General features: G+C 41.2%; 1 protein-coding gene across 1 annotated transcript in view; it reads left to right on the top strand.

The window, feature by feature from the left end:
• scg3 (secretogranin III) overlaps nucleotides 1-15,136 on the top strand; it is a 24,583-nt gene extending 9,447 nt beyond the window's left edge. The window contains exons 8-12 of the mRNA XM_053678313.1: nucleotides 957-1,073; nucleotides 4,508-4,591; nucleotides 5,300-5,404; nucleotides 6,275-6,355; nucleotides 13,486-15,136. Coding sequence (XP_053534288.1) covers nucleotides 957-1,073; nucleotides 4,508-4,591; nucleotides 5,300-5,404; nucleotides 6,275-6,355; nucleotides 13,486-13,604 — 506 coding nt within the window. The 3' untranslated portion in view covers nucleotides 13,605-15,136. The remainder of the gene's footprint in view (nucleotides 1-956; nucleotides 1,074-4,507; nucleotides 4,592-5,299; nucleotides 5,405-6,274; nucleotides 6,356-13,485) is intronic.
• Nucleotides 15,137-15,213: the final 77 nt, after the last annotated feature.

Raw genomic sequence — 15,213 nt, 5'->3', positions numbered from 1 at the left:
ATATATGTATAGTGATATATAGATATAGATATATGTATAGTGATATATAGATATAGATATATGTATAGTGATATATAGATATAGATATATGTATAGTGATATATAGATATAGATATATGTATAGTGATATATAGATATATGTATAGTGATATATAGATATAGATATATGTATAGTGATATATAGATATAGATATATGTATAGTGATATATAGATATAGATATATGTATAGTGATATATAGATATAGATATATGTATAGTGATATATAGATATAGATATATGTATAGTGATATATAGATATAGATATATGTATAGTGATATATAGATATAGATATATGTATAGTGATATATAGATATAGATATATGTATAGTGATATATAGATATAGATATATGTATAGTGATATATAGATATAGATATATGTATAGTGATATATAGATATAGATATATGTATAGTGATATATAGATATAGATATATGTATAGTGATATATAGATATAGATATATGTATAGTGATATATAGATATAGATATATGTATAGTGATATATATCTGATATATTCGACTCCCGTTAGATTCATTCAACACTCGCCATCGTCTCGTTCCTACACACTAATGTTACAGTTTCTCAGTTTTTATTTATGAATTGTCTCCGGCGTTTATGTTGCGTTGTAATTCATCTGAAAGCAGTTTTCAATCCCTGATTAGTTCCGGCTTTAAAGCTGAGGGGTTGTGTTTGAAGGAGGTGATCGAAACTAGTCATAAAAATCCCATAAACACTCGAGTGTGGAGCAGATAAAACATCTGTTTCAGCAGCTGTGTAACCCGCCTCTGAACACCTGGAACTTTCTCCACGTACATATCAACGGGACTTTTGGACTGAACACTGCTCCATGTTAGTATTAAATGTGTGTGTGTGTGTGTGTGTGTGTGTGTGTGTGTGTGTGTGTTTGGTTTTAGAGCAAGACGCTGAAGAAAGAGAGACTCTCATCACCATCATGAAGACCCTCATTGACTTTGTTAAGATGATGGTGAAATACGGCACCATCACACCTGAGGAGGGCGTGTCCTACCTGGGTAAGAGGCTACACACGGTGTGGACTTCACACACACACACACACACACACACACACACACACACACTCTGACGGAATAAACACTGTGTTACAGTAGAATACTGAGTAACGGTAGTGAAGCAGAGATACTGTGTTCATCCTGAAGTTGATTATTTTCTGTACCGGCGCGTCCCTGAGAGCCGTATTCCTCTTCAACAGACCGACCACTACAACTACCGCTCTTTAAAGATCGGCACACGTACTTTTTATCCGTTTATAGTTACGAGGAACGAGTTGGTTCCTGCTCTCGCTTACGTTATAGCGGCTATATACACTTTATCCCCACTTTCTCTCTCTATTCCCTCTCTCTATTCCCTCTCTCTCTATTCCCTCTCTCTCTATTCTCTCTCTTTATTCTCTCTCTTTATTCTCTCTCTTTATTCTCTCTCTTTATTCTCTCTCTCTATTCTCTCTCTTTATTCTCTCTCTCTATTCCCTCTCTCTTTATTCTCTCTCTCTCTATTCTCTCTCTTTATTCTCTCTCTTTATTCTCTCTCTTTATTCTCTCTCTTTATTCTCTCTCTTTATTCTCTCTCTTTATTCTCTCTCTTTATTCTCTCTCTCTATTCTCTCTCTTTATTCTCTCTCTTTATTCTCTCTCTTTATTCTCTCTCTTTATCCTCTCTCTCTATTCCCTCTCTCTCTATTCCCTCTCTCTTTATTCCCTCTCTCTATTCCCTCTCTCTTTATTCCCTCTCTCTATTCCCTCTCTCTCTCTATTCCCTCTCTCTTTATTCTCTCTCTTTATTCTCTCTCTCTCTCTCTCTATTCCCTCTCTCTTTATTCCCTCTCTCTTTATTCTCTCTCTCTATTCTCTCTCTCTATTCTCTCTCTCTATTCTCTCTCTCTCTATTCCCTCTCTCTTTATTCTCTCTCTCTATTCTCTCTCTCTATTCTCTCTCTCTATTCTCTCTCTCTCTATTCCCTCTCTCTTTATTCTCTCTCTCTATTCTCTCTCTCTATTCTCTCTCTCTATTCTCTCTCTTTATTCTCTCTCTCTATCCTCGCTCTCTATTCTCTCTCTCTATTCTCTCTCTCTATTCTCTCTCTATTCTCTCTCTCTATTCTCTCTCTCTATTCTCTCTCTCTATTCTCTCTCTCTGTTCCCTCTCTTCAAGTTGATAAGACGGAAAATAAATCGCAGTTTGTTACGCACATCACAGTGAAACAGTAGAGGAGTGTAAACTCTGATGACGATGACTCTGACTGTTACGCAGCGCTGACACTGGAGACTCCTTCCATCAATGCTACATAAACACACTTCTCCTTACAGAGAACTTCACCAGCTCGACAGTCTGTTTACGCGGAGCGTCCGCTGTACACGTCCCTGTGAATGACCGTTACCATAGAAACGATAATTATTTGTGTGTTTTGGGGAAAACAAAAGAGGTCAATCATTACTGCGGTTCTTTTGTGTGTTTTGAAAAGCAAGCTCCACTTATCAGAGACACACACACACACGCACACACACACACGCACACACGCACACACACACAAAGAGCAGCTGTCTAATGTTTAGAAAGCCATTTTTATTGTTCTCCTCGCTGCTCACTGCTTTTTATTTTCATTAGGAAACGTTTTGTCTTTTCCACGCTGGGTTCAGGAACGTGTACTACACCTGCTCTGAGAATGAAAGTCGCTTTCACATCATTCAGTTCATATCTGGATATTAGGATTAGATTCATTACAATGATTCATTCGTTTATTTGACTCAGCAGTCGGCTCATTGGGCGAAGCGAGGATTAATACTGGAAGATCATGAGAGCGTAGAAATATTAGAAGATATTAGAATGTTAGGAGAAGTAGAATATTTGCACAAAACTTCATTTAAAGTTTGTAAAAGCTGTCTATGTCGCGTTTGTTTTCATCACGAAGTCGCACTCCCCCTTTCATTTGCATACAGGAACATGATTGGCTGTTAGATTTTATAATGCAGTAGCGCATCAGTTTAAAAGTTAACATCTTGTCCAGTCAGTGTTTATTTTTAGATTATAATCATGAAAAGATACATGTTTTGAAATATATGCAGGTTGTTGTTGTTGTTGTTGTTGTTGTTGTTGTTGTTTTTTGCATTTTCACAGTTATACCGTTGCTCCAGTTTTAGTAAAAATAAATGAAAGGCGTAACTGGGACCTGATCAGAACGTTTCATTTACGCTTCATCGTCCCAGGCTAACGAGGCGAGGACTCTCATTAAGAAAACACAGATAACGGGGTTGTTTTCTGTCCAGTCGTGAGGTTGCTATAGAAACCTGTACGTACATCAGGCCAATAAAGTCGGCGTGTAAATAAAGAAGCGTGCTGCCTGGAAACAAGACGCCGCTTTAAACCGGTTCCAACAGGAAACGAGTCGCACATCACTCTCCATCCCTGTAATGCTAATGCACGTGTGTGTGTGTGTGTGTGCGTGCGTGTGTGTGTGTAGGACAAACAGCTCAGACACGCTGGAAACTCGCTCTGACGTCTTTAGTCTCGTGTTTTAATCCATTTAGTCGCGACTTCCGGGCTGCATTTCCTCTGAAGTGAAGTCGATTCGATGAGAAATTCAGTTTGATGTCACTGTTGACTTCAGGAGCACAAATGACCCAAAATGCACTGCTGCGATTACATCCAGTTTATACTCAAAACAGCAACAAAGCGCCCGATAAAGCTCCTTAAACAAACACAGGATATTATTTCATTTGATGAAAAAATATAAACATTTGTTTTCTTGTGTTCGGTTTGAAGTTCATGTCTTTAACCTTAACGGCCACCTGAAACGGCTAGGTCCTTAGCGTGTTAATTACTTATGCTCGCTAGTTAGCAAAATGGATCATAATTCATGCTATTGAATTAGCAAGTTAGATATTTAGTTACGCTAGCTAGTTAGCAAGTTAATTACATGGTTATACTGGCTTAGATCATCATTTAATTCATTCGTTACATAATCCGCTAGCTATTTAGGTCACTAATACAATTAGCGAGTTAGCAAGATAGATCATTGGTTATGCTAGATTAGTTAATTAGTTAGTTAGCTAATTGGATCATTTGAAATGCTATCTATTCAGTAAATTGTCATGCAGAAGCTTCACGTTGAAGTCAGTTTGTTTCTGCGTGCCGCGCGTGAACTTGGGTAAAACCGACTTCCATTGTTAGCGACGTTAGCGTTAAAGAAGCAAATACTGGACATGAAGAATGTCTACATTTCCGTTAAATGGGACGTTGTGTGCATTTAACTTTCTACCAAACTGTTCCTTGAAAAATGTCTATAAATGATTAACTTTTTAAGTTTTTAATAATAAACACTAGTTTTATTTCCAGTGGTGTTGCTTAGAAAAATTCTTAAACTTAATACTTAAAATTAGCTCACAATGATCTGTTGTCTGCTGACATGCTGATTATATTTTGCCTTATACAGAAAATCTGGACAACATGATCGCCACGCAAACCAAGAACAAGCTCGGGAAAGCGCTGGGTCCCCTCAGCATCACGCCCCCTACAGGCAGGAATTAATAACACGCCATTCATTAACACCTCAAACATGACACAAAATAAAATGCCTCCACACTGATAATTCAGTAGTTCATTAATCCTTGTTTTTATTATCTAATGGTTATAAATCATCTGCATTTCCAATTATTATTATTATTATTATTATCCAATTAATATTGTCACCCTTGGTAAAGCTGGGTTATGAAAATTAAAAAGTCTGGTACTTTTATTGAAGTGCATTTATTCTTACTGTAGAAATTTTAGAAATTTCTATAAACATAATGTATGATATTCATCAATATAAGGAATATTACAGAATACAGAAATGAAATGAGACCGTCGAGAGCTCTTTGGTTCCTCTGAATTCTCCAAACTCGTAAGACTCATAGGAGAAGACTCAGTGCTGCTGTGTTGGTACTGAATGTAAGGGTGCCAATAATTGTGAAACACCTGGTTTTGGTGGAAAAATTTCTTGCAATGAAAGATTAAACACCTGTCATACTTATAGTGTGAGGTGAGAATAATGAGGTACAAATACATTTTCCATAGTCATTCGACCTTTGTTACCAAGGGTGCCATTATTTCTGGTGCTGATTGTTATTGTCTTCTATTATATTCAGTTAATTTTTTGTTTAACTAGATTCAGTTAGTCCAGTTTAGTTTGCTGCTGAACGTACCGTAACTCTCGCCGTCGTTTTTCCCCTCGCCGCACGAACAGCGGCCGACGAGGACGACAACACGAAAGAGGAAACCGCCAAAATGTTGAGGGAATATGAGAACCTGAAGGACTCAACCAAGGACGAGAGAATGCCGGCGGAGAACGGTGAGTGTTATTCATCGCAGAGGGACGAATCGCGATCCGAGCAACTCTGTTAAACCTTCTTCAAAATTTATTCATCAGCATTTAATCCTTCCACCTGCTAAAATTCCACTAAATCATTTTTATCTGGAATTAATAAATAAACAAACAAGCAAATAAATAATAAAAACAATAAATAAATCAGCTGGAGAATTTTCCCCGTTTTTAAATTTCACGCCAAATCAAATTTGTGATCTTGAATATAGTCTAATTCGTAGAATATTTCTGATCTTATGGACGTTTTTGATCGCGTTTGATTTTTTTAATCATTTATTTCTAGAAACAGTATGTTTTTGCGAGTGTAGAAAAATAACCACAGAATAAGTACTCTTTTTTTTTTTGGATTAACTTCTCCTGGTTGCCATGGCGATTTCCCGTTGTAAATGAAATGTAGGTCAGCCTGAGCAGTGGCTGAATTCTGGGCCAAAATGGCTGTTACACACGACATGTCTATAAATAAGGAATAAACACGGTGTGTAGCATAAATATGTGTGTGACATACGTATACAACTGCTGCTGTAGTGACGTATTTCTGCTTGTCCAAGATGGCCACCAGTGTAAATACCAACCCAGTGTTTAACTACAGTCAGGTATACACACCGTGTCCTCAACCAACAAAAACATCACAGTGTGTGTGTGTGTGTGTGTGTGTGTGTGAGAGAGAGAGAGAGACAGACGCATCTCTGCAGTGCTTTAATATCCGTGTACAGCATGATCAGAACAAATCTAGGACACACACACACACACACACACACACACACTTCCTTACATAATCCCATCTAATATCTGTTGTTGTTGTTTGGCGACGCCCCCGTCTGTCTCCTGCTCCTACAGGAAAGTCGGAGTCGTATCTGGAGGCGATCAGGAAGAACATCGAGTGGCTCAAAAAACACAATAAGGACGAGAACAAAGAAGGTGAGCGCAGATATCACCTCAATACCACAGAACACCAAGCACAGGACCGGCGAGTCAGGAACCAATCAGAAACACACACACACACACACACACACACCTACACACCTACACACCTACTACGAAACTCTAAATGCCATGAGGTTTTTATTTTTTCAGTTTAGTACGATCTCTTTTGCTATAAAGGATGAGACTCATTTACCTCCCGATTATAACTGATATATCGCCCTTTCAGATTTGCCGTCATAGCTGAAGTACAGCAGTGTGTTCACTTACTACACTCACTCACTACACACACTCACTACACTCACTACACTCACTCACTACACTCACTCACTACACACACTCACTACACACACTCACTACACTCACTCACTACACACACTTACTACACTCACTCACTACACACACTCACTACACTCACTTACTACACTCACTCACTACACACACTCACTACACTCACTACACTCACTCACTACACTCACTCACTACACTCACTCACTACACACACTCACTACACTCACTTACTACACTCACTTACTACACTCACTACACACACTCACTACACTCACTACACTCACTACACTCACTCACTACACACACTCACTACACTCACTTACTACACTCACTTACTACACTCACTACACTCACTCACTACACTCACTACACTCACTACACTCACTACACTCACTCACTACACTCACTACACTCACTACACTCACTACACTCACTACACTCACTCACTACACTCACTACACTCACTCACTACACTCACTCACTACACTCACTACACTCACTCACTACACTCACTCACTACACTCACTACACTCACTTACTACACTCACTCACTACACTCACTCACTACACTCACTCACTACACTCACTCACTACACTCACTCACCACACTCACTACACTCACTCACTACACTCACTCACTACACTCACTCACTACACTCACTACACTCACTCACTACACACACTCACTACACTCACTCACTACACTCACTTACTACACTCACTTACTACACTCACTACACACACTCACTACACACACTCACTACACTCACTCACTACACTCACTCACCACACTCACTACACTCACTCACTACACTCACTCACTACACTCACTCACTACACACACTCACTACACTCACTCACTACACTCACTACACTCACTACACTCACTCACTACACTCACTCACTACACACACTCACTACACTCACTCACTACACTCACCACACTCACTACACTCACTCACTACACTCACTCACTACACTCACTCACTACACACACTCACTACACACACTCACTACACTCACTACACTCACTCACTTACTACACTCACTCACTACACACACTCACTACACACACTCACTACACTCACTACACTCACTCACTACACTCACTCACTACACACACTCACTACACTCACTCACTACACTCACTCACCACACTCACTACACTCACTCACTACACTCACTCACTACACTCACTCACTACACACACTCACTACACACACTCACTACACTCACTACACTCACTTACTACACTCACTCACTACACACACTCACTACACTCACTACACTCACTCACTACACTCACTCACTACACTCACTACACTCACTACACTCACTCACTACACTCACTCACTACACTCACTCACTACACACACTCACTACACTCACTCACTACACACACTCACCACACTCACTACACTCACTCACTACACTCACTCACTACACTCACTCACTACACACACTCACTACACACACTCACTACACTCACTTACTACACTCACTCACTACACACACTCACTACACACACTCACTACACTCACTCACTACACTCACTACACTCACTCACTACACTCACTCACTACACTCACTACACTCACTACACTCACTCACTACACTCACTCACTACACTCACTACACTCACTACACTCACTCACTACACTCACTACACTCACTACACTCACTCACTACACTCACTACACTCACTCACTACACTCACTCACTACACTCACTCACTACACTCACTACACTCACTCACTACACTCACTCACTACACTCACTCACTACACTCACTACACTCACTACACTCACTACACTCACTTACTACACTCACTACACTCACTCACTACACTCACTACACTCACTACACTCACTCACTACACTCACTACACTCACTACACTCACTCACTACACTCACTACACTCACTACACTCACTCACTACACTCACTACACTCACTCACTACACTCACTACACTCACTACACTCACTCACTACACTCACTCACTACACTCACTCACTACACTCACTACACTCACTACACTCACTCACTACACTCACTACACTCACTACACTCACTCACTACACTCACTACACTCACTACACTCACTCACTACACTCACTACACTCACTCACTACACTCACTCACTACACTCACTACACTCACTACACTCACTACACTCACTCACTACACTCACTACACTCACTCACTACACACACTCACTACACTCACTACACTCACTACACTCACTACACTCACTACACTCACTCACTACACTCACTCACTACACTCACTACACTCACTACACTCACTCACTACACTCACTCACTACACTCACTCACTACACTCACTACACTCACTCACTACACTCACTACACACACTCACTACACTCACTCACTACACTCACTACACTCACTACACTCACTACACTCACTACACTCACTCACTACACTCACTCACTACACTCACTCACTACACTCACTACACACACTCACTACACTCACTCACTACACTCACTACACTCACTACACTCACTACACTCACTCACTACACTCACTCACTACACTCACTACACTCACTACACTCCACTCACTACACTCACTACACTCACTACACTCACTACACTCACTACACTCACTCACTACACTCACTCACTACACACACTCACTACACTCACTCACTACACTCACTACACTCACTCACTACACTCACTACACTCACTCACTACACTCACTACACTCACTCACTACACTCACTCACTACACTCACTACACTCACTCACTACACTCACTACACACACTCACTACACTCACTCACTACACTCACTACACTCACTCACTACACTCACTCACTACACTCACTACACTCACTCACTACACTCACTCACTACACTCACTCACTACACTCACTACACTCACTTACTACACTCACTTACTACACTCACTCACTACACTCACTACACTCACTACACTCACTACACTCACTTACTACACTCACTACACTCACTCACTACACTCACTCACTACACTCACTACACTCACTACACTCACTCACTACACTACACTCACTCACTACACTCACTACACTCACTACACTCACTCACTACACTCACTCACTACACTCACTACACTCACTACACTCACTCACTACACTCACTCACTACACTCACTACACTCACTACACTCACTCACTACACTCACTTACTACACTCACTACACTCACTACACTCACTACACTCACTCACTACACTCACTACACTCACTACACTCACTCACTACACTCACTACACTCACTCACTACACTCACTACACTCACTACACTCACTCACTACACTCACTCACTACACTCACTCACTACACTCACTACACTCACTACACTCACTCACTACACTCACTACACTCACTACACTCACTACACTCACTCACTACACTCACTACACTCACTACACTCACTACACTCACTCACTACACTCACTACACTCACTCACTACACTCACTTACTACACTCACTACACTCACTACACTCACTCACTACACTCACTACACTCACTCACTACACTCACTACACTCACTACACTCACTCACTACACTCACTACACTCACTACACTCACTCACTACACTCACTACACTCACTCACTACACTCACTACACTCACTACACTCACTCACTACACTCACTCACTACACTCACTACACTCACTACACTCACTCACTACACTCACTACACTCACTCACTACACTCACTTACTACACTCACTACACTCACTACACTCACTCACTACACTCACTACACTCACTCACTACACTCACTTACTACACTCACTACACTCACTACACTCACTCACTACACTCACTACACTCACTCACTACACTCACTACACTCACTACACTCACTCACTACACTCACTACACTCACTACACTCACTCACTACACTCACTACACTCACTCACTACACTCACTTACTACACTCACTACACTCACTACACTCACTCACTACACTCACTACACTCACTCACTACACTCACTTACTACACTCACTACACTCACTACACTCACTCACTACACTCACTACACTCACTCACTACACTCACTACACTCACTACACTCACTCACTACACTCACTACACTCACTACACTCACTCACTACACTCACTACACTCACTCACTACACTCACTTACTACACTCACTACACTCACTACACTCACTCACTACACTCACTACACTCACTCACTACACTCACTACACTCACTACACTCACTCACTACACTCACTACACTCACTACACTCACTCACTACACTCACTCACTACACTCACTCACTACACTCACTACACTCACTACACTCACTCACTACACTCACTACACTCACTACACTCACTCACTACACTCACTACACTCACTACACTCACTCACTACACTCACTACACTCACTCACTACACTCACTACACTCACTCACTACACTCACTACACTCACTCACTACACTCACTCACTACACTCACTCACTACACTCACTACACTCACTCACTACACTCACTCACTACACTCACTCAAAGAAATTTGGTAAATTAGCATGTTAATTTTTTTTATTTAGCTAGTTAAATTAGCTAGTAGTTAAGTTGTGTGAATTAGTTTGATAAATTAGCTAGCTAGTTAAGATTTGAACATTAGTGTGATAGATTAGCTAGGTAGTTAAGTTGTGTGAATTAGCTTGATAGATTAGCTAGCTAGTTAAGTTTTGTTTTCATCGCTAGTGTGCCCTGCAGGATTGGGCATGATGAACTTGTCAGCTCTTTAATTTGACTCTTGAATATTTGAGTATGTTAAATTATTGATACTTTTCCTCAAGTCGATTTTTGCCTCCGTGCGTCTACGTTTAACTGAGTACGCTTTTCCCCAGGGCAGCTAGGACATTTTCTTAATATTTCAATTCAGGGAAATTTTATTTACTTGAAGTAACGAGATCATGCGTCAGAGAGGAGCGTACGCCGCTCATCAGACCGTTACAACACAATCTCACACTCTCACGATCGTAAAATCGCAATGCGTCATCGTCGTTATTATACAAACCGGGTCCCCGGATAACATCGAGACGCAGACCTGAAAAGCGTTCCTCTGATGTTCCGCCTCGTTTTCGTCAATTAGAGTCTCTTTTGTGCGTGTGAATTTGTGATTCTGATGAGCGTGGGCCAGCGGAGGAGACGATTGGCCGCTTTGTACAGAGACGCTCATTCATATTCATGAGGCTTAATGAACTCGGGCTGATTATAGACATGCAGCGCTTTTGTTGAGACCACAAAAGAGGGTTCTTTATTCAGTCTGTGCTCCGTAAGTGTGTGTGGCAGCCGTGTCGCTTCTCATTTATACTGTAAAAGGTTAGAACTAGAACCGGAGGAGGGGCGATGTAGAACTCCACAGAGGAAGAGGATTAAAAACACATAATGAGACGATAAATATCTGAAAGATCAAAATATGACATCTGAATCGCGTCATCGGCCTGAAATCTGTGTTTAAATGAGCGGTCTGGGGGTTAAACGGGAGTTTAACACGATTATGACTGAGGAGAGAGAGAACAGAGGGAGAGAGAGAACAGAGGGAGAGACGAGAAGGGAAAGAGACGAGATGGAGGATGAAACGGAAATGGAGATTCAAAAACACACAAGCACATTTATTATCATCTACTGAACATTACACGGACGATAATAATACCATTATATAAGTGACTGATGGAGGGATGAGAGAGAGAGAGAGAGAGAGGTGAGTCAATAGAGGGCCAGAGACAGATAGAAAGAGGCATGGAGAGGGATAGATGGAAATGGAGAGGTGAGAGATGAAGAGAGAGATAGAAAAAAGAGAGGGATAGACGGAAAGCAGGATGGAGGGAAGAAGAAAGACCGAGAGAGACAAGGAGAGAGATAGATGGAGATTGAGAGATGAAGAGAGACAGAGTGAAAGAAGGAAGGAGAGGTGAGCGGGATACACAGAAAGAAGAGAGAGATAGAAAGAAGGATGGAGAGATGAAGAGAAGGATAGAGGCAGGCAGGAATAAAAGGAGGATGGAGTGATAGAACATTAAGGGAGGGACAGAACACTGGATAATGGAAAGACAGCTGGGTAGACAGATAGGTGGGCGGGGAATGAGAGGAAGGACACATAAAGGAAGAGATAGAGCGGATGGAGGAGGATGAAAAAGATAGATAGGGAGGGATGACAAGATGGGGATAAAGAGAGACATAGATGGAGAGAGGGATAGACAGAGGGATCTATTTATGTCCATCGATCCCTCTGATCTCTCCATCTCCATCTATCGTTCTCTTCATCTCTCCATCTCAGTCTGTCCCTCCCTTCTTCACTATATCAGTCTTTTCAACTTCTCATCTCTGTTTATCTCTCACTCTCAAACCCTTTCGTCATCCGTCCATCTCCGTCTATCCCTCTCTTCATCTTTCTATCCCTCTTGCCTCCCACACACTGTATCCAAAGAGACAGATGGGGGGAAGCACTTTGTTTAATGCCGGATGTGTGCGTGTGTGTGTGTGTGTGTGTGTGGGCGGGGGGAGGGGGGGGTTGTTAAGCTGAGGGAAGTGGTAGCGTGCATGCGTGTGTGTGGGGGGGGGGGGGGGGGGGTAAGCTGAGGGAAGTGGTAGCGTGCATGTGTGTGTGTGTGTGTGCTCGAGCTAGTGTACAGTCATGACCTTTTAAGATCTCTGGAGTCACACCCTGAGGAGAAAAACTACAAATTACATTTATAAGATACCTCAGGCGTGTGCTGAACTTATCACCTCGCTGCTTCAGCCCAGTAACGAAGCTTCTGGAATTTTCCTGCGTGTTATTTTTCAGATTACGATCTGTCCAAGCTGAGGGACTTCATGGACCAGCAGGTGGACACGTACATCGAGAAGGGGATCCTGAAGAAGGACGAAGGCGACGTCATCAAGAGGATCTACGGGAGCCTGTAGGGCGCGGCGTATTTATTGCGTAATCATTTACAGTAATAATTTATTCAACGAAATTAGTCTTACGACATACGGTAGCTTTCCAAATTAAACAAACAGACAAACAAAAGATAGACGTTTTATTAACGGTAAACGAATATATCAAAAACGCAATACACACTAAACGCAAAATAATTAGCAATAGCAGATTAGGCCTGTAAGGATGAAATACGCGTACGATACAATAATCCGAAGTGTAAGATATTTAGACCTTAAGAAGCGACTCTTTCTTTCAGACCGACTTTTACACGCTTTAGCTTTCTACACGCTCTTCTTTTACCCTGTGCTCTTTCTTTTCTTTTCGTGACATCATGTGGCGGCTTTGATGTTCTTTATTTCACGGCCTGCGTTTTCCTGGTTTAATAACGAAAGACGCGTTCCGATAGATTGACGATAAGGGGAAACGTTACGAAGATTAGCTCGCTACAGTAGTTAAACACGCTAACGTTAGCAAGGACACGCCTTCTATATAACGCTATTTCTCGGTAACTCAGTTTTACACATATCTACAGGAACATGTTAGCTATGAAGCTAGCTAGCTAGTTTACCGTCCTATCAACCATACAATCCCTAACAAATACGCTTAATAATATTGAGCTAACACTTCACTGGTTTTTTTCTTGCTCATTTAAGCTTGATAAGCTTTAGCTTGATAGCTAACACGTTACCATAGAAACCTGTAAAAATTTACCTTAAGAATAAAGAATGTGTCACATAGAAGTATTTTACCAACATATGAACGTACCTCAAGCTAAAACTACCAGGTGTTTTGCTAACGCTAGCTGCTTACCTAGCTAGCTTCGTGGCTTGAAATTTTAATTATTTACCAAGCTTCATGTACTGTAACGTGGAACTTTATGATGATTCTCAACTCAAACTTAAACCAGATAAAGTAAGATCACTAACGTTAGCTGACTTTGCTAGCTAGGTAACTAACTGCTAGTAAGCTGGGATTTTTTTGGCATCTCTATCTACGTCGTTTTCTTTCGGACTTATTTATCAGCATCCGTTCCTGTTAAAATATAACGTTACCATGACGACAACGCCAGTGTTCATCGTTAACATTAGCTCAGTTTGCTAGCTGACTAGCTTTGCACACAGCTACCATGTAGTCATCCTGATAGAACACTAAGCTAGACGACACCACCAGGGTGCGCTGAGGTGCCGTTTTACAGCATGTAAAAACACCACAAAGCTTCGATTTTGTTTTTTTTGTAACGACTCGTACTCCAGGAAATACTCCAGGTACTCTGTATTAGCATTACTAGCGTTTTATCTGCGTCTGATTTCAGTCCGAGTTTAACAGACTAACTACGATCATTTCCAGACTTTCTCTCAGACTCTGTTCCAGGTTTTTGATTTTCTGTCTCCTGCTTGTGGAATCTCTGACCTAGTCTAACCCAATCGAGTATTTTACAATGTAAATATTGCGATTTCTTCTTCTGTTTTTGTTTTTTTCCAGAATTGCGAATAAAGGTTGCATTTCTTTAACGGTGTGGTTGGCGTGTCAGCGTGTTTTTGAGAAAGAGACCTGTAGCCGTGTAGCTTGATGATCAGATTATATGGAAAACAC

Source organism: Ictalurus punctatus, chromosome 4 (genome assembly GCF_001660625.3).
Source record: "Ictalurus punctatus breed USDA103 chromosome 4, Coco_2.0, whole genome shotgun sequence".
Lineage (NCBI taxonomy): Eukaryota > Metazoa > Chordata > Actinopteri > Siluriformes > Ictaluridae > Ictalurus > Ictalurus punctatus.
This window is presented reverse-complemented; position numbering and strand designations above follow the sequence as displayed.